Below are 24,931 nucleotides of genomic sequence, written 5' to 3'. Positions count from 1 at the left end.
CCAACCCCACTTTCCAGAGGTTTCCGATTACAATTTCTACACATGCCCCAATTCCCGCGGCCGCCGTTAAAAATCTTGCCAGGCCCGACAAGAACTGGAAAATAGAAATAAACGAGCAAGTACTCACCCAATTGTTCATTGGAAACCTTGCAGTTGGTGCCTATCTTGGTTCTCCGTGGACAGGCAACTGCAGTGTGCCACTCAAACTCCAAAAGGCACTCAGACTTCACCTCCCTCACTAGCTCCGGTGAAGTTGTCACAGCACCTGGAACGCATAGAAACAAAGTTCGCTAGTATTAAGGTCAATCCCAGATATAGAAAAATACCAGCTCTACAAGATTCTCATAGTCTGCATACTAAAAAGTGCACATGCAGTGAAACTATGTATCTTTTTTTTTTTTTTTGCTACCCAGTAGTGACATCATTTCTTTGCAGAAGACAAAGATTACCATGATAGAGGTTACACGATAACGGTTACAGAATCTTATACTGAAGGGATATTTAAAATTGTAGTTAAAGTGCCCAACCTCTCAAACTCCCTCACCTGGTTTGCAGATGAAAGAGATGATGGAGCGGTACTTCTTGCCAGTCTCACAAGTGTCACCGAAGGAAGTAACGGTGACAACTTTGCTGTTCTTGTCGTAGACAGGTTTTGCGGGGTGTGTGCCATAGCTGGTGGCTTGTCCAGCCCGATCTGAAAAAACATTTCAATGAGAAAATTAACATCCTTGAATGTCAAAAGCTATACCAACCGAAACGCATCCTTAGAAATACAGCTCGTGTGGTGCCAACGAATTTATTCGGACATAGATAGAATCAAATGAACTTCGTTGAATTCACCAAAACGCGAGTTGCACATCACCTGCATTGCAACGAGCCTCGGTATTGGTAAGACTGGAGACCTTCAATACACTACTGGTCACCAAACTTCTCCATAATACCACAAAAGAGTTTAGTACGCGACCGTGCGCGGCACTGGCTTCGACAAGAGGGCAACAGCAGCCAACCTAGAAAGTACCGCGAGGAATCTGGCAACCAGGAAGTGTATCGGAACTCCGAACTCTCTAAATGAGCCCATACGCTGCAGCGATATGCTGTTGCACGAAGAGCATATCTTGTTTATGGAAGTCTTTGGCTCAGTACACTCAATTCACTGCACAAACCCTTCTACCTGCAAAAATCTCCAAAATAATATTTTCATTCCTTTTCATTTTTTTTCTCTCAAACCCATTATCGTCGAAATTTAGAGCTGCGAGCAGCATCACCAAGAAGAGGCATTGAAAACTTGTACGCTCAATCGCCTAGCTTTTTTTTTATTTTTTTTTTTTTTTACTTGCAAAAGCATTGTCTTGTTTGAAAACACACAAAAGTGCTTATTTGTAAGCTTTGCTGTTAGAGATCAAAAACAAATGACCAGTGTTTTGTACACAGTGATTAACAACAAGCGCAACAGAAGTTTAGTGTACGAGAAGCTGTTTTCGTAAACTGCTTGTAATCTCGAATTTGAAGTGGCTTACACTCGAAGTGGAGGGGCCAAACAAAAATGCCTCCTTAACGACAGTGGTGCACCTGGTGACAGCTTTTGATCCTGAACCAAACTCTGGTGAAAGCTTTGTGACCAGCAGGGTATTGAATAGCAAGAGTGCACCGCCGAAGCTGCTCCAAAGTCCAAACAAGTAAAGAATCCCCAGAGGCAGTTATCAAAATCCCAAATTTTCATCCATTGCAATTTTTTACAAAATGTTCTAGTAACGAAGATTCCTATAACAATGGGCATGCAAATACTTCAGCAACAAGCAGCAAGTCCGAATGTTCACTGAACCTGGTAAACACGTTGTAAGGCACTGAATCTCTGCACTGCGTGACTTGCCCCTATCAATATTGGACAGACCACGTTTCCAGACCTCTCCAACTTGGACAGAAGTGCACCCCCAAACACAGGCCATGATGTCCAAGTGCATGCATTTTAAGAATTGTCCGACTATGAAGGTTTCGCCGTTTGTATGTACTAAGCGAAAAAATAAAGCTGCCATGAACTTGCCCACTGCACACACGGTGCTGCCCTTGTTGCACCCCACAACTGCTTGCGCCACATTAATTTCTGTGCAGACATTGATGTAATAAGTGCGGTTGCCATCTCCGTCAGGAGCACCGAATGCAGTCCAAGGAGTGTCATCTGTGGGGAAAGAAACTTATTAGAGGAAACCCCCACAAAAAAAGCAACTTTAGTTATAAAAACTTTCAGCCTTTCCACTCTGATGAAGAAGGAAGACCAAGCAAAGCTGTACTATGGTGAGAATGAAGTAATGGCTGGCCGTAAGTCTGCAAACCAGAGTGGAGAGGCTGGAAAGGTTGCCGCCACCTATGAGAGACACCAACAACCAGACAACTGGCAAGCCGGTTGTCTCGTTGCCACTGTCGCTAATAGATGGCGGTAGCTGTCCAGAGTTTTGTGCCGAGATCTGTTTGCCCACAGACACGATACTAGGGAAACTAGCCCTTCACAGCTCCGCTGTAACAAAGAAAGATTGCACAGGCTGTGTGTTAGGCTCCTAAACTAGCAGCACAGTTCCAAGTTCAGTGACACCTCCTAAACCTTTCCCCACATCCCTCCAATAAAATTTCAAAGAACTCCACAACACACCAGAAACTTGATATTGTAGAGGTGTTCAAACTCCAGCATAAGAACCAGGAGGAAGTTCCGGTTAGTCATTTGGAAAAAATCGTTCGGTTAGCAGACAATTTTAGAAGCCCAAACATTCAGATTACCTACCCTTAACGCAGCCGTGAGCATCTAGGCTGGAAACGTGAGAATATTGTGTAGGCAGTTTAAAATGTGTTATAGAAATGAAAACTGGGTTAGACACAGCAGTGTCTAACCCAGTTTTCAATTTCAGGGTTTGTATTCTTTTTAAATCGCTGTCCACTGGAAGTCCCACTCTGAATGACGCGAGACTTTCTGACCTTTCGAGCGGGACAGAGGACTCAGGTCGATGTGCACACCATCCTCCAGAATGGAGCAGTCGGTGGCCCGCACCTCGGGACAGGCATAGGCAGTTTCCCAGACAAAGTTGTAGACACACGTGTCTATGTCCACCCAGTCGAACTGCATTTCTCCAGCACCTGAAAGAGTCCGTTCTTAAGCATTTCGTGGCACAACAGCACCTGAAACAATGTCCCGCTGGTCACGGCTGGGCGGGGCCAATTTCAAACACATCCACATACTGTTGTCTTCGATATGATGATAAACATGCAAGCGTCTATCGATCGCTACTGCCAGTGGCAACTAGTGGTGCCTCCGTGAATCGCGAAGAGAATAAGCACCTGCGCACAAAGAACAGATGGGCTATTTCGAGAATGCATACACTATTCCACTTTTATGTCTGTCTGGGTATGATGCAGCAATAAGCTTCATGCATCCATCAAAATTATGCAATCACTGCATTCAACGCGCTCAGTTCTGCTGTTGTCGTGCCATGCGTTATGTTATCCCAAACGCAACAGTCAGTAGTTTTTATTTCCTCAGAAAGCACGACAGATGACACAGATTATTGCAACAGCGCGTTAGTCCTTTCTGTGCAGGCGCTTACCCTCTCCATGATGCGCGGAGGCGCCGCTAGCAGTACTGATCGGTTGACGCTCGCATGTTTAGGACTACAGAGTAGGAAAACAAAACAAAGGAATTGAAACTGCTCCCAATGGCCAGGCAACTAAAGAACAGCTAATAAACTAGTTGGAACGCCATAACTATCACTTGCATATGTTGAAGACACCACTTTGAAATCTAGGGCCTGTACAAACCCTGCTTTGCCCACTTTAACCATTCGTATCTAATAAAGTTGAGAATCTGGGACCGAGACTAACCTGCAGCTTCATTGCAGATGAAACGAATAGCACTAGACCAGGATACCTGGGGCTTGCAAGGGCTGCCCTCACGAAATGTCATGATAGCCACGTCGTCCACAAGCCTGAAATACAGAGGTTTCATTTATTTATTTATTCATACTGTTGCTTTACTGGCCACTACAGGTTCATTTTATATTTGTTCAGCACAACCTAGCAGAGAACATTCGACACAATAAACCTTCGTGGCATTCAATGTAACAATGATCACTACCATACTCTGCATGTATAGTAACTTTGTCATACTAAGTGTGACAGATAAAGGGAGAAATTGTGTCTGCAGCGAGGTACGCTACGTTCCACACGTACGCCAAGATCAGAAAAAAAAAAAGCTACTCACAGAAGCGTCGGGTCCCTAGTGTCGCCAAGAGAGATCGATTCGGAGCCCTGACGAAGGCACATGGCAACGTCGTAGACCCTCCTTGTGCCACAGGTAAACGTACGCCCCAAGCCTCTTCCGCAGACGTTAAATGAAAGCAACGCCGTGCTGCCATTGATCACTCCAGTTATGTTGTAATAACCTAAAGAAATAGAAATAAAACATCATGAGCCATTCCACTCTGTGAAGGTAAATAACGAGCAAAGCTGTTTAGTGCACACACAGACACGACAGTATTTTGAATAAAGAAACAAACACATTCATTGTCTTGATCGGCGGTCATCGTGACGAAAGGTTCGCACACACATGTCGAGGACTATCGCCGCCCCGAGGTGCTGGAGGATACTAGACACGTGCGACGGGGCCGCCACCCGGCGGAAGGTAAGGAAACTAGACAAGCACCACAAGTGCTTGGAAAAACGGCAAAGAGAGGGCAGTGCCAGCCCTCTCAAAGTTCTTGTCGACGCACACGAAAAATCCACGGAACCCTAGCCATAACGGCTTCACTGTAATAGAAAATAGAAATAAAACCAGCGGCTCCACTGAGAAGGAACACAACCAAGCAGAACAATATGCTACAACATAAAATAAAAGTATGGGTACAAAATTTGAAAAGAGGATAGAATTGTTCATTGCAAAATAGAGTGCAGTAGAAAGGATGTTGCTGTCAATTAGTAAACATTTTCAGCAGGTTTACTAAATAAGCTACACTGAAAAGTAAATACTATCGCTGAGGTCATATTGGTGCATAGCTAGATGAAACTGGCCCCTGCCGATATGCCAGCTGGCTGTCACCATGGCATACCCATGAGGCTAGGTAACAAAATAGCTTCACCCACAAGCCACAAACAGCATCAGACACTCAAACGTCACTCGATGCAGTAGTGGACAATGGAGACAAAAAGCAACCAGTGGTTCCCACCGACATTCTTGCAGTGCAAACACATACACACAAGAAACTAAGATATGCTTTTCGCCTTAAAAATAACTAATTTCAAGAAACAAAATTACCGTACCCTCAGTCTTCTGCAGCGGGCTGAGATCGATGTCCACGCCGTGAGTATCTCCCGTAAACTTGCATGTTGCAACATCTGCGCTCAGCTGATCCAAAGAACAGGCATGCTGGGTTTCCCATTCAATGTAGTAGTGGCAGTCCATGTCTGAGAGCAATCTCGGCAAATGGCTCTGTAAGAAAAAGAACCTGATAAGAATAAACTGAGCATGGAAGGTGCAAGTAATTTGCCAATTCAAGAATTCAAGAAACATTCCATTAAATTTTGTGCCGTGGCAGGGTAACACACGCAGCTCAAACATTGGTGATTAACGAGACTCTTTGCAATTACGGAGCAATATGCTAATAAAAATCTGCTGATAAAAATAGAAACTGGGTTAAAAATATCCTAGAAGTTGCATGCCTGGGGTCGGGCACTGCACCCTTTTCAGAAACCACTTGTTCAGGTTTTAAAGAATATACCGTAAAATACTGCGGAAGCACCCACTTCATTCAAGCGCCCACTATTCACATATCCCGAACTTGGGAAGTCTGCAAATTATACGTTAAGCGCCCGATTCGACCGGACAAATGCCCATGTCTGGATTAACCCAGTTTTCAGTGAAAGTGGAGTGGGAACTTCCCCAGTATTTTACGGTAGACAGTTTTTTCGTGACAGCCGCAATGTCGAATTTCAACGTAGCCGAGTTGGGGCAGAATAGAAAATCTATTTATTTGCCGATTGGAAGGCGCTAGAATTCAAGTAGTTTGTGCCAATAGTTCTATTTTTTCTTGGCCATACTTTTTTGTTGTAGTTATGCATAAACTACTATTTATGTTATTGTGTGTTGCCCAACCCAACTACGTCCCATTTAAACTATACAACAGTTGCACGAAAACTGTCTTTATGTGAGCATGTGCTCAACTGAGTGCATATGCACTACTGAGTGCATATGCTAAACTGAGTACAACGAAATCCAGCAAAGAAGCATATATTCCTTTGGCTTCAGTGACCTAGATTGAGCTTTCCCAACACCCGTTTTGAGCCCATTGTGTCTCATCTCTCGCCCCCAAGTTAGTTAATAACTGCTACCCTCTTCTTTTTAATGGCACTAATGTTTCGTCCTAGGAATCCTCCAACCCAGTTTTCCAATAGGTGACACCAGTTCTTTGGAAAATGGTGGATTAGTGCAAAGATGGATGGGGCTAACAATGCATCTTTTGCTAAGCCTTCTGCATCATATGCCAAAAATTGACCTGACAACTTAACTTGGCCAATTTTACCTTGAAGTATTGCAATACATTACAACCTAAGAAAACCTCACTCCTTTTACCCAAGCTCGTCTGCACGAGCTTTGAAACTTTAAAGATTGGTTTGCCACAAAATATGACTAATATATGCAATTAAAATTGCAGGAAAATTTCAACAATATTTCTGCTTTTAAGACTGCTAGTGACAAAATGTGCCCAATGCACGGGAAAAAAAATGCACTGTGAAATAATGCACTTTGCCTCCTCAATTCAAATAGCAGTGAAATTTAGATGGTGCATTTCAACCAGTTTTTTCCGACTCCTTTCTTTTTGAGGTCTATCGGGTCGATACAAATTCAGTGCAGTGCTTAAATTTCTCCGTAAGTTGAGGGGGTTCTGTACCGACTCTAATTTGGAAGGGGAAGGGGGGGGGGGGGGGGGGGGGGGGGAATTAGGTGCCTACAAAACAGGCAAATTTTGTCAAACCAAAATGCCCAACAGCCTGATACAAGTCTTCCAATATTTAAACACCCGCTCCCCTGCTGTAAAGCTTCGGTGCTGAGGAATTATCTGTAAATAAAACCAAAATAAATTTTTGTTGTACACGAAATTAAGGCGCATGGCTACTCGCACCATTAATTTTCTCTCAACATGACTACTCAACAAAACTTGAAAACCATTGTGTCTTATCTCAAGATCTATTACTTACGACTGGGGGTTTCACCAATACTGGAGCTACAATGGAGGGTTCCCAGACCACCAGTCAAAATCGGTGGAGGGTCTGACATTCCTCTCAACTTTAAGCATTGGTTCAGTGTCACCTACCACAATTAACCGGAAAGAGAACATGCAACACAACCGAGACAGAGTGCAAGGAGCCACTCACGTTCCTACGACCGGGGCACACAAACTTGATGGTCGTCCTCGGAGCGGCATCGCAGCCGGGCATGGGAAGAGCTCCCTCCTTGGGAAGGTACGTCAGGAAGAGATCCTGTCCTTGAAACTTGAGACCAGAGCGAACTTCCCCAACAGACGTGCATCCCGTGCCGCCACTCATCAAGCAAGCTCCGCTCAAAGGTGGGTATGAAACTTCGTTTTCTGGAGAAGAGACAACAGTCGATTCCCCATTAGCACAGTGCTTACTCGGTTCGGCGATGCGCGCTACAGATCCCAGTACGGAATCGCGGAAGTCCATGACGCACAGTCCACATACAAGTCATGTTTACAATTTACGGTATTATGCTTTAAAAGGAAAACGAAACAAGAACAGGCAAGTGCGTGCGACGGGATCTCGGGTAATCGCGGGACACAAGGCCTGGGGGCCCTCTTTGTGCCATTGTGTTAATCTATGTCCAGTGTTAATCTATATGTGATGTCGCGGTTATTTGTAGTTTAGAGTCAGTGCTTTGGAGTATCTTGTTTTGTGAACCAATAAAAGGGAGCGGAACTTCGCTCCCGTGAAAGAACCAGGCTGGACTCTGGTTGTTCACGGACCACGTGGGAACTGGCGTATCGGCTGCGGTACGCGATTTCTTACAGTATTGTGTACTGCTTGAAATGCACAAAATTATTTTTATCACCTCTGATATGGCTCGAGGCTCAACAAGCTTCAAACAGAAGCTTTTTCTCTATCGCTACATCATTTCTTCCAAATGGAACATTAACACTATTATAAACCTAGCTGCAGTAGAGGAAACTAGCAAGCAACAACATAGTTCCACAAACTACACTTTAGAAGGACGCGAGCATGGATATCTATCCAGCCATCTTCCAGGTGTCTAGACTGATCCGAAAGATTGCCCATCCACTTTTCCCCGAGGAAAGCTGTCCCATAAAAGAATTGACGGAAATATTTCGCGACCAGAGGTGTCAGTAACACCTCCAGAGGTATCCTACACCCCTTCTCCTCCCAGCAGCCTTAGAAAGCTGTCTGACAAGGTCAACATTGTTTTCAGACAGGTTGTCACCCTCTGATGCAGCTTTATAAGAGTCAGTCATGCAGGCCGGAGGTAACACGCCGTAATAAATGGCGGCTCACCGGGCAACATGTCCGAGCAGACGTTGATGCGCAGGTCCACGCTAGGGTCTGTCGTCTCAACTCTGTGTCCCCCCGAAGCCCTGATGAGTCCAGAGAGGTCGAAGCGGGACCCTCGGTCGTCGTAGACGTAGCACGGAACTTCCGTCCTGGCCGGCTTTCCCGGCACCCGAGGGCAAATTGCCGACGTCCTCCACAGCAAGAACACCTGACACATCGCCTCTGTGTAGAACTCGGGAGAGCCCTAAGAAGGAGGCAACAGAACCGTCACACGCAACTCCACAATCCTCGGCCGACTGACTGGACATCCAGACTTCTGCAGCATGATATAGGGCAAGTAGAAACTGGCCTCTTCTGTTTCGAATATTTCCAAAATTTGGCATACCTTTTTCAGTTCTTAGTTGGAGAAAAAAAATGTTAATTTCCTTTGCTGCAATTTCATATCAATAAACAAAATTACCATTATGTTTTTTTTTTCATTTGACAGTTTTTGGTTTATTGATTGTGGAACTTTTTTTTAATTTTGCACCCTGTTTGGAGATATTTAAAAGTTGTGCATGTGCATCTCATTTGCATGCCTCGCTGCTCACACTTTGCCTTGCAACAATTTTTTTGTGCCATGCTCCATTGCTTTTTGCAACTCTAATTTCAGGACAGAGTAGTCACTGCAAATCTAGGGATTTGCTGCACATCTGCATGCACTGGCCTCAGATATAAAACAAATGCTTCACACGCTTCTTTTGGGGGCAAAATCTCCCCAGTCTAGGGGTTTTGTCTGAAATGTTAAACTTTCACCAGTTTGTTTGCGCCCTAACGTTTTATCCGTAGGTACTATAATTTCACAGCATAATCCGAGCCATGGATGCAGCTTGCAAGAGAGATAATTAAAAAGTTTGGAGAAGTTCGGAGTTCTGCATGTCAGGGCGGCTTGCCACACACGAAGCAATGGTGGCATGGGCAACTATGACAATTTGAATTGAAAGCATAATTCTTGAATGCAAAATTGTTACATTTAAACAGCGCAACATTGTAAAATATATTTTCCAAATTCAACAAGACCAGCAAGTTCTGTATTCTTCACACAGGTTAAAGTGCTTGCCATTCATATTTGAATCCAAAACAAACAAAAAAAAAAAACACTTGTCTATGTGTTCATATGCCCCCTTGGTGACTTCACTTTATTCCAAGAAAATATAAATTGTCACGAGGCCCACTTCCTTAAATTTTTGTCACATATTTGTTCTGACAGCGATATTAGAAACACTTTTTTTTTTAATGTGAATAGTTAAATAATGAAACTGTTATTTAATTGATATACCTGTGAGATAACATATCTAGAAGAGAGGCCATAAAGATTGCAATTGCACAGACTAATTTTCTTTTTCCCAACACATTAAAATAAATTCTCTTCTATGGCTAGATCTAGTAGATCATGAGTTCTCAAACAGTTCCTCGAAACCAAAGGATTCCCCAAAGCATCCTCATCGGCTCCCCAAGCTCCCCATTTTCCCGACTCTCTCCCAACAGAGACTTGCGTTCCCCAACATTGAAAAGTTTCGAAAATTCCCGACCTGAATTTGAGAAAACGTAGGAACACTGGAGGTCGGAATAAGCTGTTTCTGATTGAGAGAGAAATATGATTCATCCCTCTAAGACAACCGTCTGCCTGAATGCGAGTGCTTGCAACGAAATCGAACAAAGGCTTTGTGTCAACCCAAGGAAGGACCCACAGCTTATCGCTTGTCAAGTGGGACTCCTAGTATGATAACGCCGGTCGTGTAGTGCAGCTTACATCATGGCGACGACGGCTGCTACAGGCGCGAAGCCATGTGGCAACAAAAAGTAAATTAGCACAAGCTATTCCCCGCCTGTTCCTAGGTCCCAAACAGAAAGCTTCGACCGAAGCTCAAGGTGTGCAAGCACATAGGTGCCCACAGCTTTGACTTTATCGCCAAATAAATTGACCCCTAGTAAAAAAAAAAATTATGCCCATTAATAGGGTATCCGGGGCTAAATTTTGAACTTTATTTGACATAATAAATTGGTGTTCATTGCATTACGATGAAGACATAACCAATTCTGTGCAAGTGGGACGTTGGTGCATAAAATTGGTCAAATAGATTATGAGGAGAGGAAAATGATATCTCAGGGAAACAAGCAAAGTGATGTGGTATAACAATCAAGATCCATACCCTACTTTGTTTGGAGGCTTAACTCCTAAATGCATGCATTTAGAAAGTTGATCAAATGCACGTCTGTCCGTCCTCCCCCACAACTCTTCCCTTTCTGTACCTGTTCTCGGACATTAAATTGGAAACCAGCCTCAACTCAAACAGGCAACTGCTCTGTTTTTCCAATAAACTTCAATCCTACGGTGACAGCTGGGCTAATAACAATCATCATCGTTAAAATGACCTGTGAGTGCAAGGTTCTCTAAAGTAAGTAAAAATAAATGCAATGGAACACATTGTCTTCAAAATAATGTTCGACATGAAATTATTGGTGCTTTCCCAAAAGGGCAAAACGCCAGAAACCCTACCTATAAAAGACCTAAAGAAAGAAAGCAAAATAGAAACAGCAATAAACAGGAGATACAACACGAGAAACATTCTGCATTCAATAGACAAAATTATAATGAACCTATGAAAAGCAAGTAAAAGGTGTTCAAGCCTATCCCAAAGCAAAAACAAAAGCCTAAAGAAAAAAAAAACCTGCTTTTGTCGCACCCTCTTTTTTTTTTTTTGTTCCTTAGAACTGTTGAGAAGTGAATAGATTGCCTAGAGATGTGTTCTTGACAAGTTTTCAGTTGCATTTGAGGGATAATGTTTCCTTACACTCCAGTAATGCTAGATTGATTTTTTTTAAATTTCATTTACATTTAAGTTTTGCTTGCACTAAACCACCCCTTGAAAACAATACTAAAACAGCAATGAAGGTTTCTCCATAGATAAAAAAGATTTGCCGTGAAAAGTGGATCAGAGTGGCAATGCAAGCGAGTCGGTTCGCAACTAGAAATTTAATAACGGCGCACAAATAGTCGGCGCTTGTCTCGAATACTTTTCTCCCCAATCCACGCATTTTTGTGCCATTTTTTCTTTTTGTTGGGAGTGTGTTAGTTGAAACAAATATGAAAGTAAGCAAGGTGTGGCCCGCGCCCACAAGAACACTCCACTCACATAGTTGGATGCGCACACCATCCTCAGAGACACCTTGTAAGCCTTGCCCTCCCGCTCTCGGCACTGATTGCCTTTCACGAACATCCAGGCACCATTCACTTCGACGTTGGTCGTGTTGGCCACAAAGTCGGAGTACACCTCTGCCTTGCCATCGGCCACACGACAGATGGACTTCCCGTTGCATATGGCCGCCGGTGAGCTGGCTGGAAAGCTGAGCGGCTCGCAGAGGGAAATGTACATGAAGGCAGGACTCCCTTTTGCCACCGGCACTGCCAACTGCCAAGAATGCCTGCAAACAATCAGACCCAGAGACATCAGAACACATGATCATCTGTGATTATTGCTTGCTGTAAAACCCAGATTTGCCATGCCCACAGCTCCAAGAGTATGTAAGCGTAGGAAACATTTTAAAAATACTTGTGGCAATGACAGTGATGTGATTGGTCCGAGTCGTTTTGGAGCAGTTCTTGGAGCAGTCAAAAGTAAATTTCGAAGCAAAAAAAAAAAAAAGGCTCTTGGAGCATAAGGGCACACTTCATCTTCATATCACTGCAAATGTTATGTTTAAATTCATGTATGGGCCTGTTTAACTAAAAGGCAATGTCTACTTTGCCTTATCACTTATGTGTAACCTTTTATTAGCATTGACTGCACAGCAGGAGCGATTCCCTCAAACACAGAACCAGCTGTTTAGTTGTGCATAGAAGCACCAGACAAGCTGTAACAAGACAACTGATAAAGGACAGCACAAACAGATGTGAATGGTTATTTTATGTACAGAATCCCACTGAAATCGTGTTAAAATGCAATACTTTTAAGCACCTAAATTTTTTTTTTTTTTCCAGATTTAGGTTTTAGAGGTTGTAATAAAACTGCAATTATTAATCCAGATAATAAAAAAAATAGACATACAAAAGAGTTCATATAAATCTCCTATATAAATCTCATATTCATATAAAGTACTCTTGCGAAATCTCGAATTAAAAAAAGATGCCGCAAGGGTATTGCAGTCTATTCTATAAATAGGAAGTAGCAATGGCAGCCATAGCTGTCCTTGCAACTGCTGACCGCATGCTAACAGTGAGCATCAACAGTTCTTTTCCAACGTGCACAACCCAACATCAAGGTTGCCGGTCTTGGCAGCCTATTATGTAAGCTCGTTCTGAACATGCGTTATAAACAGTGCACTCAAAAATTGTGTCCAGTGAATACACAAGCCGAAGTTTTATTCAGAAATTGTGCCAGGGCACACTCTAAAGGGGCGTTTTCCCCTTAGCAGGGGGGAGCGCCGCGGCAAAGCAGGGGACAGAAAATCGCGATGACTACTCTGCACTTCTCGCTTCACTGCAGTACGTCTGTGCACGGTGTGAATAGTTATTTGAGGCGATCACCGGAAGTCCTGAAAAGCCGCACAAGTTCATTGCAACAATCCGGCCAGGTAGCAATGCCCGAGCTATTTATTTTCAGTATTATTAGGTGCAAATCGCCCGCATTTCGGTCAAATGTAGCAGGATGTAGCAGAGTAATCCCTTTGACACAGTTGCAGTGAATCACATCACTGCAATGATTTCTTACGCTGTTTAGAAAACTCGTGAAAATTGGTGGCTAGCCTCAATCAAGGGTTTCACGGTACCAATTGACATGGTGAACATTGAAATAGGCAGTCAACAGAAATAGCATACGACAGCAACATTTCCAATCTTTATATCAATGGGGCCTAGGGAAGTAGAACAAAAACAGTTATTTTGAAATGACTACCATAATTATTATCAATTTCTAAACCAAAAATAAAGAGTTACCATTAGCAAGTTCAGTATGTCCAATTTTACTATGTTTCATGGCAGTGTGAAATATATTTCCCGAGTACATATTATGGTAACAGTCTATCCTGGGTACTACTTTCTAAGTAGTACCCAGCGGCACACCATAAGACAATTCATGTGCTGCTGACTAACAATTTGCTTTGAGGGAAGTTAATTATAATTTTGAGTCATCTGAAACACCAGTTCCCACTCTTGAAATGTTGAACACACAACTAGCCTTCACTCAGTTTGCTCATATAACCACTATTTAGCAACAAGAGGTGATAAGCAGGTTGGTTTTCATACATACATTTTAACTTGTTAGCAGATCTGGCCAATCTCTTGGAAGTGCAAGTACAATAAGAAATAGACATGCAAGCATTTGTGAAAGCAGTGGTCATACTGGAACGAGGAAACTGAATAGGTTCGAAGAGTACTTCGAAAGCCACTGCACCTACATGATAGAGCTATTTAGTGTGAAATATAATTCCTTCCCTTGCCAAGGGCACGCAGGCTAGTGCAGGCTGCCCGGCATGTGTTCACTTCAAATATGTGCAGTAGTTCCACTTACAATATATTTCAACAACCGTAAGGATGCTTGAAAACAATTGCAACTAGAATACTGCTAGCACTTTGACCTAGGAATCGGCCTGAATGCCTGGCCCAGCAAGCCAAAATATTAGGGCTACTTTTATTCCAGCTCTACAGTCCTTTGACTATGTTATCGATGCCCTACTGAGCACACTCCGAATGCCTTCCAGTGCTCCACCTCATAGGAGACAGCTTAAGGTAAAAGATTTGAACTATTGCATACAAATTCCTCGTTAAGAAAGGGTGTGCAAAGTATGAGGGCAAAAGTCTGATCCGTGTTTTCCTTTGACTGGACGTGTTGTGTGCCTTTGTTAAAAATTATCATTTGTGTGCCTGGGTCTTTGAGGTTGGAGGTCATCCTTGAAAGTCGTGCGTCACAAGCTGCATGGCATGGGAATGAAAGTGCAAAGGATATAGATAAAAACTAACATTGGCTTTTGGACCGTTTTGGCCTTCAGATTTTGGACTGTGCGGTCAGACCCGCACAGTCCGAAATCGCACAACCAGCCAACCAAGCCAGCCGTACCACAGTCTCTATGGGCTTGCTTACTGCTCTTGAAGAAAAGCAATCAGACATTTTAAATATCCATCAAGCAAATTAATAAGAACAAAGCTTCCTTCAGAATTATGTTTGTATATTGCTCTAACAGTGAAAGATCCAACCAGCCAATCAAGTCAAACTCCACTTTCTAGAAGATAACTTTTTTTCTTTTAAGAGTAATATTTTAATATCTGTCTAGCAAATGAATAAAAACGAAGCTTCAATCCAGGAAGAAAATGGAATACAGATGCAGGAATGTAAAGCCATATGGTGCCAAATAGGCAAGTTCCTGTCGTGAAGCTATACTTCTTTCACCCCAAAGACACCTCCTCTTGAACTACAATGTAGATGCAGGAAGCTCATTTGTTATACCTCTGATGCTATATAGCAACAAGCAATAATATGTTACATTGTTATTCTACATATTGCATCACAGAAATAGTAACCCAAAGATGTGTCTAGAACCAGAAGGAAGAGAAAAAAAAAAAAGCAACATCCTTTAGACTTGTTTACTTAGATATCGATGATGAGGATCATAATTTAAATCAAACTTGTCAAAAAATTCAAAAGCTTGATCTTGTTTTTTTTTTATATACTTGTTTTACTTTAAAATGAACTACCATAATATCCCCAATGAGATGCCCCACCCCTAATTTTTGGCTTGATTTGCTTTATTTTGTTACACCGAAAGATACCCAAATCTTAGTAATAGACTTTTCACTAAATTACCCAAGCTCAGGGAGTGTGCGCGAGTGTAGTTACAAGCACTGCGCGTACTGCCTTCTGAAGCAATAACTACTGTGACGTAAAAATCCAAAACAAATGGCATTTTGCACATGCATTCATCAATGTTCTAAATTGGTTGTTTACTTCAAATATTTAATACAGATAAGGCAAAGGCTTTCACAGCAAGTGTGCCTGCATTCCCAGCATTCTTTTTGATGCATGGGTAATCTATTAAAATGTATATTCTAGTGTTGGGGTCAATGATGACCTCGGCGTAAATTACGGCTAGTTAGCTATAGCGGGATATAAGCAAACGTTGCTGACTGTGAAATTCACTTTTGCTTTGTTTCCCCTCGCCACGATAACGAGCATGGAAGGGACACATGACCAAAAAACAGGATTTTTTGAACTTTTCTTGATTGCACACCGAAAGTTTAGCCCATTCCATATTTTCACCCGATTTGCTCTTGATTTCAGATGGGCTATATCTCGGGATAATACGGTTACCAAAAAGGCTACAAGTGCGAGCTCCTTACATTTGACAGAGCCTCTTCAGCACAAATGCTCGTGCAGCGGAAGTACCAGTCAAGCATTCATAGCCTTCGCAGTTATTCCATATTAGGAGAGAGGAAAACGTTTCCAACTTAAGCCAAAGAATCATCAAGCAAAAAATTTGGACAGAACACTATGTTGTCGTTTAATTAAAGAGCAACTCCGATCAATTTTTTCGAATTTGGGATTACGAATGTTTTCAGCTTAGTCAACGTCCCTGAATTACAAGGTACAATTTTTTTTTCCCGTCTCGGTATTGTGTGTAGCTTTACAAATATCACGGCTAAAGGTTTGGTTTCGGGCGACTACGGCAAAACCTACACTATCTGCTAGAGAGGGTGGCAACACTGATCATCAGCTGTGCAGCCGTGACGCAATGTCACGGGGGTGCTGTGGTTAAAGGGGCCCTCCGGAGCTTTCTGAGATCGTCTGTTCATGTTGTTATATTGCGTAGTAGGTGCAAGTTAATATGTATACAAAGTTTTAGATTATGAAACCATTTATTAAGCAGATGGCAGTAGAAATATATCGGGACTATTTTCTCTTGGAAGACAATCCCCCACTCCCTGCCCATTGCTAAAACTTGACCAATGGAAATGCTGCATATCCTGGCGAAAGCGAACATTATTATCGCAACACTTTTTAAGCTTGTTGTAAATTAGAGTTTGAGAAAAATGTAAACTGATTGTGGTGCGAGAAACATAGTTCGCAATTATCACTCCAAAACCAGCGAACTATGTTTTCTCCCCGCAAGCTTGTTGCTAGGGTGTGATGCGTCGGGTCGTCGGGTCGTCTGCTTCCCGGGGCGTGTGCAGGCGTGCGTTGGCAGGACACGTGTTCCTTCTTCCCGTGGATCCCGACTCCGAAGCCAGCTTGGCGATCTCTCTACGTCAACGAGTCAAACTTTTCCTTGTCATCTGCGGAATGCGACTGCGTATTGCAGTAGCAGCGCGACGGTGCGGTGCCATGAACGACGACTGCCGAGCACGCAGTCCGGGCTCTTTGACGACGGTCTGAGCTCGTTCAAGAGATTCTTCCGCATGTCGGCGGTCGGCCGCGTTGGTGACGCACAGTGAAGCCGGAATCGTTCGCTTGCTATTGGCTGATGCGTAAAGAGATGCCCCTCTTATTTTTCGAGGTCATCTCAGAAAAGGGTGTGTGCCCGGGACTTTGATAGCAATTTTAGCCGGGAAATCTGCCGCGCATGACCGTAATTTTATGAATTTTAGGATCCTTAGGGCCCGTAGATTGAGTTACCGCCATAAATAGACCATCGCAGAACGCTCCGGAGGGCCCCTTTAATGGTACAATGTGTGGAATCAACCGCAGCACCACTGCAATGTAACAACACAGGGGTGACGTGGTACGCATCACCCAGTGTTGCTCAACTAAAAGCTAACCCGCTAAAACTTTAGTGGAATATGCGGTTTCACTTTGACGTAATATTTCGGCTGTGATCAAATTGTGTGCCACTAAAGCAATACCAGTCATTTATTTTGGTTTTGTTTTCAACCCAAGTTAACCTTTAATGGATTAACTACAGACATAATTGTAGCCTGATCAGATGTCAATTTTCCAAACAAAATATAGCATGTAAACCAAATTTGAGTGTAGGTCACATGACCTACACTCAAATTAATGGGTGCTGAGCTTATGTGACGGCAATTTTCCCACTAAATCTAGAGGGGGAACTGAACTTCTGTATAGTCATATGGAGTCCCCGCTAAATTTAGCAGAGAAAATGAAAGACCAGAAACACTTTAAAGTGGTGTGAAGATTCCAAGAAAGTTAACTGCTTTGAAAGAATTATATCAGATCAAATGGGTTGTTCACCTCCAAAGTAAAATCGTAATTAGTGGCAAATCTTTTTTACTTTCACGAAAAAAAAAATGCATACACAGATGTACACATGCAGTAATATGTTTAAAGTTTATCTTAGCACTTCTAATAAACATGGTGTCCTGTACGAGCTACGGATCTTGTTGTCGGCCTGTTGTAATAAAAAATATGCCCTGACAAAAGGAAGATTCAGACACATCTGTTCCAATCCCAACAGATGCAGCCCTTGCAATAGGGTCAATGGAATGTTCTATAAAGCTTTAGATGAAATACTCCACAATAGTTGCAATAGCAACACTGAGTGGAAGGAAGCAAGCATCCACTTTTTTACTAACGCATAATGCGTAAACTTAGAAACATATATTCCAGGAAATAATTTCCTTTAAGCCAGATGCAAAAGAATAATTTATGAAATCTTTCTTTGCTTGACAATATAAAATATGCCATCCCAGGTGCCAAGAAAAACCTCAACCTAATGAGAACAACACAAAGCAACATCTTTCTTTGCCTCATTACACTTGACTCTGTAAGCTTGCTCTGCCAGTGTAGAAGCTGCCCAAGATAGATCAGCAATATTTTTGCTATACCAAGTCTAAATTTGCCAACATTTATGTTTGCACTCGTACGTGCAACAAACCAGCTACAGCTGCAGTTTTGCCTCAAATAAGGAAGGCTCGTTGCTCCTATGCTCCCATTTCCTGCACAAGCCTGCACCTGCCTCTGAACCATAGAGCATGTGAGAGCCGACCCCATCTAACTCCCAGCTGGCCCAGAATAAAACCGAATTATATTAAACTACAAATCAAAAAAAAATCCATCACATGCCTCCCTGACTCAGACAGGTGAGGGTACACTCTTGAAAGAAGCATGTGATGGAGGTGTCATCATATTTCATCGGCTCCTCACAAGGGTAGCACCCACCTGCCCCCTTCTCCTTTCTCAAGAACAATACAACATTTGGCAGCAGATATATACGAGGAAATTGCTCGCGTCAACACCTCACGAAATTCCTAATAAATGATTTCAGATCTCAAACGCTCTGTGAATCATGAATTTAACTGTATAAAAACTCTAGGATACACGATGTTATCTCACGACACACACCTATACATATCTCCTGGTTTGATAACTGTTCTAAAATTCGCCATTCCAGGCATGAAAAATGGCACCAACTTTCATTAAAATGTTTGAATCAATACAGCTTCCCTTACGCGGGTTATTTCTGAGGAGGCCACAGCTGCTTTAAGACAGCAGGGAACTTGCTTCATCCCAAGTTGGCCTCAGCATAGACTGTTTCAAACTAGTATTATTAAAACGTTTGTTTTGCACCTCTGCCACCATTCCCAGGCTTATTGGGCCTGGGAAAGGGTGCGTTCATATGAACTAACTGGTCGGTGCTACAGTAGCAGAAAAGAACACAAACCATAAAAAGAAACAAAAAATAACAATCCACCAGTTCCGACCTTCTGCTTTTGCCTTTCTGGGTCCTCACAAATATTTATCTGCAAGCATGCACTGCTATCTCAACTAGCAAAGCCTCGGGGAAACAATCACTAGCTCTCTCGAACAAACAAGATTAGAGCGTACTAAAAGCGAGAGTGACAAGCGCTGCGCGATGAATCATAGGCACAACGCGCGCCTGAGGCATGCCAGTGCATTCGAGAACAGTAAACCTTGCGACACGTCCAAATTTCACCGCGTAAAAATCTATCCGCGACGCACCACAGGACGAAAAATCTTTCTGTTCGAAAAACGAGCTTGAAACCTCCGTGCTCGACAGCGCAACGATATGCGGGTGTAACATCGTTCGACACGCAATACGGCCTTGATGTTCGGTCTTATCAACCGAACATCAAAAAGCAATAAAGGTGGAAGGCGGACATAGAGTTCACAATGAGCGGCGACTTGTCACAACAGGTGACAAAACCAGCCATCGCGTGCGCTGATAAGTCAACAAACGCTCCAGTCAAGAAATCGCGAAGACCAAAAAACGAGCAACGAGTGAAACCGGCACGGGAAAAGTAAAGCCCCCAAAACGTCGGCACCGTACGCGTTAAATTCACGCCGATACGTAAATTTGGCAATGAGCAGTGAAATGAATCAGCAGAACCCGCGTGCCATGGTGTAATCGAATGACGACGCTATTCCGTTGTTCCGCGAAAGCGCATGCTTTGTATTGCGGAGTCGCAGATGAGTCACGAGAGCTGGAACATCCCTTTTGATTTCTCTTGGGACAGACGCTTAATAACGCCCGGAGACATTAGTAACACGACTTTCGGAACGTTTAACAGAGACGAAATGGGCAAAAACACATCGATGCTCAAGGACAAACGCTCGCGGAAAGATTGAAACGTGGAATGACAATTTACCTGAATATGAGGGGCCCATTCAGATTGCCAACTTGTTGGTCACAAACATTGTCCGCTGCTGCGGTAGTTACCGCCGCGCCTATTAGGAGTACGACCACTGCGGGGTAGTACAAGTCCATTGTCACATTTGCTTGAGCCGCGGTCGATACGTCGAACTACCGCTGCCACAACCCCTGGAACATTCAAAAGTGCGGGCTCGAATCACACCTCACTCAACGAAAAACAGAATCGACAGTAACTTTGCTCTCGCATTTTACTTTTTAATCGGATGCGGAGGGCAACGCCACCTACGCCCTTTTACGACTGCGCATTTCGAATGTGTTGCGCAGTTTCATTTAAAATAGCGATGTGTTCACGCGCCAATATATTTTATTTATTTGGTACCATTCTAAAATTATGCCATGATAATTTACAACCCTCATTTTTAGCCATTGCTTCTGCGCCCTTCGGCTTCGTTTCATTTGACGCCGTGTTTACTGAAGCCTTTCCAGAAGTCTATCTGAAGCCAATCCTATCCAATTCTAATGGCTTCTGGGGTTGGGTGCATGGGGAATGGCATGCACGCTGTGCGCGGCTTTTCGGTGAGCACAACAAACGAGCATACTTTGAATTAGTGTAATCTCATAACGTCGAACTCCACGAAAAAGGTAGCCAACATGCCTTTCATGCGAGGAGCAGCTCCCATTCGGAGGACACTTCAGTACTTGGAGAGAGGTCGGCTTGTCTTCAAGGACAGAGTGAAAATTATGAGCCTCAACTTCAACACTGCTGGAAAAGCGAGGGATCGCCACGAAGGCATGAAGGACTTTGTTTTCTGGTACCTCCCGCAAGTGCAGTACAAGAACCCCAACGTGCAAGTAGTCATCTTTAAAAACATGACCCCCACGCCTTTTGTGCGGTTTTGGCTGGAGGATGGCAAGGAAGTCATCATGGACGTGGACAGCAAAGACAAGGACCAAATTCTCAAGCAGATGATGGTCACCCTGGGCAAAACGTACGAGCAGCTGGAGAAGGAGGCGCTGCTGCGGGAGAAGCGGGACACGCCGGCGAACTTTGGTCGAAACTACGACAAGTTCTGCATCTGTGAAGTGCCCGGGCAGGTTCCGTGCCCTGGGATAGTGCCGCTGCCCAAAAACATGCGTGGCAAATACCGGCTCGGAGATATCAACGAGTGACGCGTCGTAAATTAGAGATGGGTGCCGTCATCACACATTAACTGGACAATTGTTCTGTAGTTTCAAAAGCCAACAGTGCTCATACTTTTTTTTTTCTTTTTCCTTCTGCACAATAGCATGAATAATAAGTAATTCGGATGCCCTCATTGCCTCTTAGTATTTCTTTTCGTAGTGTCAAGAGAAAGTCGTGGTCTAGGGTGCAACCCAACGGCACTCCTGCTGGGCATACAAGTGCCATGCCCACTTGAAAAACAGCATGTTTTTAGCATAGTCAGGTTCAAATTAGTATGCCCTTTTTTTTTGTGTGTGTAAAGTTTGCCGACTGGGAGCATATCTGGCCATAAATATTTATTATGTAATTTTTTTTTTTATATAGAAAACCGTATTGTAAAACTTAATGGGCTTATTTCTAGCTTGCTTTGATAGTGCAACAGTTAACATGCTTGGGGCATTGATATCAATAGCCACCCAAAGCACAGGTTCAATACCGCATATCTTGACACTTCTTCACACTTGTTTGTGTTTGTCTGCTCAACTCTTGCTTTTTATAGTGACTGTTGCCACTGCAAAACTCTATGCTTGCAGTGATGAGATCCTGCACCATTTGCACCAAACTATGCCAAAGCGCTTACCTTGCTGCATTCTGCTAAATTTTACCAAGATGTGAGGAATTTGTGCCAACATTGCACCAAAACTTCATTTCACTTTAATAATACTGAAAATAAATAGCTCAGGCCTCGCTGCCTGGCCGGATCACTACGATATACTAGCGCGGATTTTCCAAACTTGGATAATCGCCTCAACATACTGTTCGACTTGATTTTGCATCGAACACTGACAGTGGTCCGAAGTTTTGCAATACTCGTGTTCATTGGTTGTTCTGGCGGGTTAGTTTCGTTGAGTCCGCTTCTCACTGCACACCAACATACTGCAGTGAAGCGACAGCCATAGTCATTGCAATTTTATGTGTCCTGCTTCGCCGCAGCGCACCCGCATGGTGAGGGAAAAGCGCTCCTCCAGAGCGAGACGCTTAATTTCTGAGCAAATCTTTGTCTTGAATATAGACAATTGCACGGGGTGCAATTGGCCACCGTTGAATCTCTACTCGAGCGGACAACCCCGTGCAAATGCAAGCTTGCCAAAGCTACACGCACGATGCACGTGCTTGCACACACCAGTCACGGCACCATGCTTGCAATTGTCTATACTGTTTTATGTTTAGTGCACAACGCTGTCAAAGCTGCCGGCGCGAGCATGGGGTTTGATCTCTCAGATCATTTGCACACGTTCTCGCGCAAACAAAATCGTAGATGAAGCCACGCGCTCATGCCAGTAGCTTCGACAGCATTGTATACCAAGTATGAAACAGAGTATACAGGAGGTATTTACTGGACGCCCTATTTGAGTGTGCCATTTATAGCGCATTCTCAGAACGAGCTCGCATAAGACTGGTGAATCTTGATGGATTGGAATGCACGTTGAAAAAGCACTATGGATGCTCACCATCAGAATCTTTTTTAAATCAAGATTTTGCGAGGGTACTTTTTAGCACAAGATTTATATATTCTCTTCTGTAGGTTTTCTTGTTTTTTTTTATGCTTCATTGTTTATCTGAATTAAGAATTGCAATTTTATTTCCTCCTCTAAATCTTAAAAAAAAACATACATATAGGTGCTTAAAATTACTATATTCCGACATTATGTCAGTGGGATTTCATACCTGAAAGAACTACTCGTGTCAGTTTGTGCTGTCCTTTATTAGCTGTCTTGTTACAGCTTGTCTGGTGCTTCTACATGCAACTAAACAGCTACTAGTTCTGTGTTTAAGAAATCACACCTGCTGTGCAATTGATGCTATTAAAGGGTTAGGGGCAAAGTAGACATTGCCTTTTAGCTGGAAAGGCCAACACATGAACAGTAACATAATATTTGCAGTGATATGAGTGAAAAAGAAGAGTGCGCTTAGATTTGAAAAGCTCTTTTTGCTGCTACAAAATTGACTTATCCAAGAGCTTCTCCAAAGTGACTTGGACCAATCACATCACTGTGCTTGCTGTGCTCACAATTTTTGATAAAAACAAATCAGCGGTGGAGCACGCATCATGCTCCACCTGTCCTACACTATGACATGAGTGGAACTCTTCGGACCCTAAACTGCTGCTCACACTCGCCCAACTTTGAGTGCTTGAACTTCGACAAATTTTAAGTCAATGATGTGTTAAGTTTAAGGAGGCAGCAGACTTTTCTTCGTAGGACGCGATTGCCCACGGCCCCCTACCTTTCTGGCGCTTTGTAGACGGCACTGAAATGCACGAGAGAACACTCTTTTGAGGGAAAACACCACATTCTCCACAATAATGACATTATATGTGCACTTTATGGCATGATACTAGTAATTTAATTACCAAACTGCAGATGAAAAATTTTCTAAATCTTAATTAAAAGAAAATATATGTTTAGAGTAGTAACATTTTAGCCTCTGTACAGAGAGCACCTTCAACGTGTTTACACCCTGTACAGGGAGCTTCACTGCGCAATTGAAAGTGTCGAAATACACAGACGCAGGAAGGATGCATCGCAACACAATCATTGCTGTGTCCTTCCCACATCTGTCTTTAGGCACCTTCAGTTTTGTAGAAATGTACCGACAAATGACGTAATACAGCAGAAACTCAACACAGTTTTAAAATTTACTTGCCATACTTTATTGAATTTAAGATATGACCTAGAGTGCCATAAATGAAATGTTATGTACAAGTATGAGGACCCTTGATCGTCCTCAGCAGCAGTTCGTGGAAGAGGAGAGTGCAGGCCAAAGCCCTGTCAGTCCCTGAAACGAAAAATTGAGATGAATTTTCAACAGTGCTCGCACAGTTATACATCAGCCAATGACACTCCAGAACTTTTTTGTATTCTGTATCAGTAACGAAGGTAGAGGGGAATGATAAAAAAGGCTTTTAGCTTCATTCATCACATATTTAAACAGGTATTTAAATATTTAAACATGACAATAGGCACATTAGTGATCATCCAAATTACTTAGTTTCACTCTGCGAAAAAAAATCTTTAAAAATGCTAGTTTATGGAAGACATATCTCCACCTGCACACATTCAATCTTCATTTTCTTTTTCTCTAGTAGTAGGTGTATGTACAAGACATTCAATAAGGGATATAAATATGTTAAATATGACATTGGGATTCCTCTTTCAGATGCTTTTTATACTTCTTGCTATAAATAATTTAAAAACTGGAAAATTCAGAAGTGTGTCATAAAAAGCTTGTAAATCGTCCTAAAGCTTTTGTTTATAGCTTGTTGGATTCCACAGCCCTTTCAGCATACTGCGATATGTTTATTTTCTGATTTCAATATTTTAATTTGTCCTAATCCTTCCCACTCTCTTTGCAAATGAAAATTTCAATATTAACAAAACTAATTAGGCTACATCAGAAACCAAGTTACATATTTGTAGTCACATTGTAAAGGCAAGTAAGCAATGTAAATGTCACTTGAATTGGATCACAAGTTAAAATAAAAAGCTCCAGAAGCAATCTTGCCCCTTAAACACTCCTTCAGTCACCCCTTGCCTTTACAATGTTTAA

The 24,931-nt window shown here is 42.8% G+C and overlaps 3 protein-coding genes across 3 annotated transcripts in view; 1 reads left to right on the top strand and 2 right to left on the bottom strand.

Moving 5' to 3' along the window:
• LOC8043753 (cation-independent mannose-6-phosphate receptor) overlaps nucleotides 1-20,395 on the bottom strand; it is a 57,156-nt gene extending 36,761 nt beyond the window's left edge. Inside the window, exons 1-11 of the mRNA XM_040218907.3 lie at nucleotides 20,156-20,395; nucleotides 11,736-12,024; nucleotides 8,563-8,803; nucleotides 7,411-7,622; nucleotides 5,299-5,467; nucleotides 4,244-4,424; nucleotides 3,865-3,968; nucleotides 2,965-3,123; nucleotides 2,042-2,176; nucleotides 545-694; nucleotides 128-265 (exon numbers count right to left, since the gene is read on the bottom strand). Of these exons, the coding sequence (XP_040074841.2) occupies nucleotides 128-265; nucleotides 545-694; nucleotides 2,042-2,176; nucleotides 2,965-3,123; nucleotides 3,865-3,968; nucleotides 4,244-4,424; nucleotides 5,299-5,467; nucleotides 7,411-7,622; nucleotides 8,563-8,803; nucleotides 11,736-12,024; nucleotides 20,156-20,274 (1,897 nt within the window). The 5' untranslated portion in view covers nucleotides 20,275-20,395. The remainder of the gene's footprint in view (nucleotides 1-127; nucleotides 266-544; nucleotides 695-2,041; nucleotides 2,177-2,964; nucleotides 3,124-3,864; nucleotides 3,969-4,243; nucleotides 4,425-5,298; nucleotides 5,468-7,410; nucleotides 7,623-8,562; nucleotides 8,804-11,735; nucleotides 12,025-20,155) is intronic.
• A 265-nt stretch (nucleotides 20,396-20,660) lies between these two features.
• On the top strand, nucleotides 20,661-21,476 carry LOC120846981 (probable 28S ribosomal protein S25, mitochondrial). The gene has a single exon (XM_040218906.3). The coding sequence runs from the start codon at nucleotides 20,812-20,814 to the stop codon at nucleotides 21,328-21,330; it is 519 nt and encodes a 172-aa protein (XP_040074840.2). The 5' UTR covers nucleotides 20,661-20,811; the 3' UTR covers nucleotides 21,331-21,476.
• Nucleotides 21,477-24,011: 2,535 nt separating this feature from the next.
• LOC8043756 (nucleolar pre-ribosomal-associated protein 1) overlaps nucleotides 24,012-24,931 on the bottom strand; it is a 65,092-nt gene continuing 64,172 nt past the window's right edge. The window contains exon 35 of the mRNA XM_040218905.3: nucleotides 24,012-24,160. Within this exon, the coding sequence (XP_040074839.2) occupies nucleotides 24,078-24,160 (83 nt within the window). The 3' untranslated portion in view covers nucleotides 24,012-24,077. The remainder of the gene's footprint in view (nucleotides 24,161-24,931) is intronic.

The sequence above is a fragment of the Ixodes scapularis genome, unplaced genomic scaffold (genome assembly GCF_016920785.2).
Source record: "Ixodes scapularis isolate PalLabHiFi unplaced genomic scaffold, ASM1692078v2 PGA_scaffold2__306_contigs__length_199485367, whole genome shotgun sequence".
Classification (NCBI taxonomy): Eukaryota; Metazoa; Arthropoda; class Arachnida; order Ixodida; family Ixodidae; genus Ixodes; species Ixodes scapularis.
The sequence above is the reverse complement of the archived record's forward strand: the minus strand, read 5'-3'. Positions and strand labels throughout refer to the sequence as shown.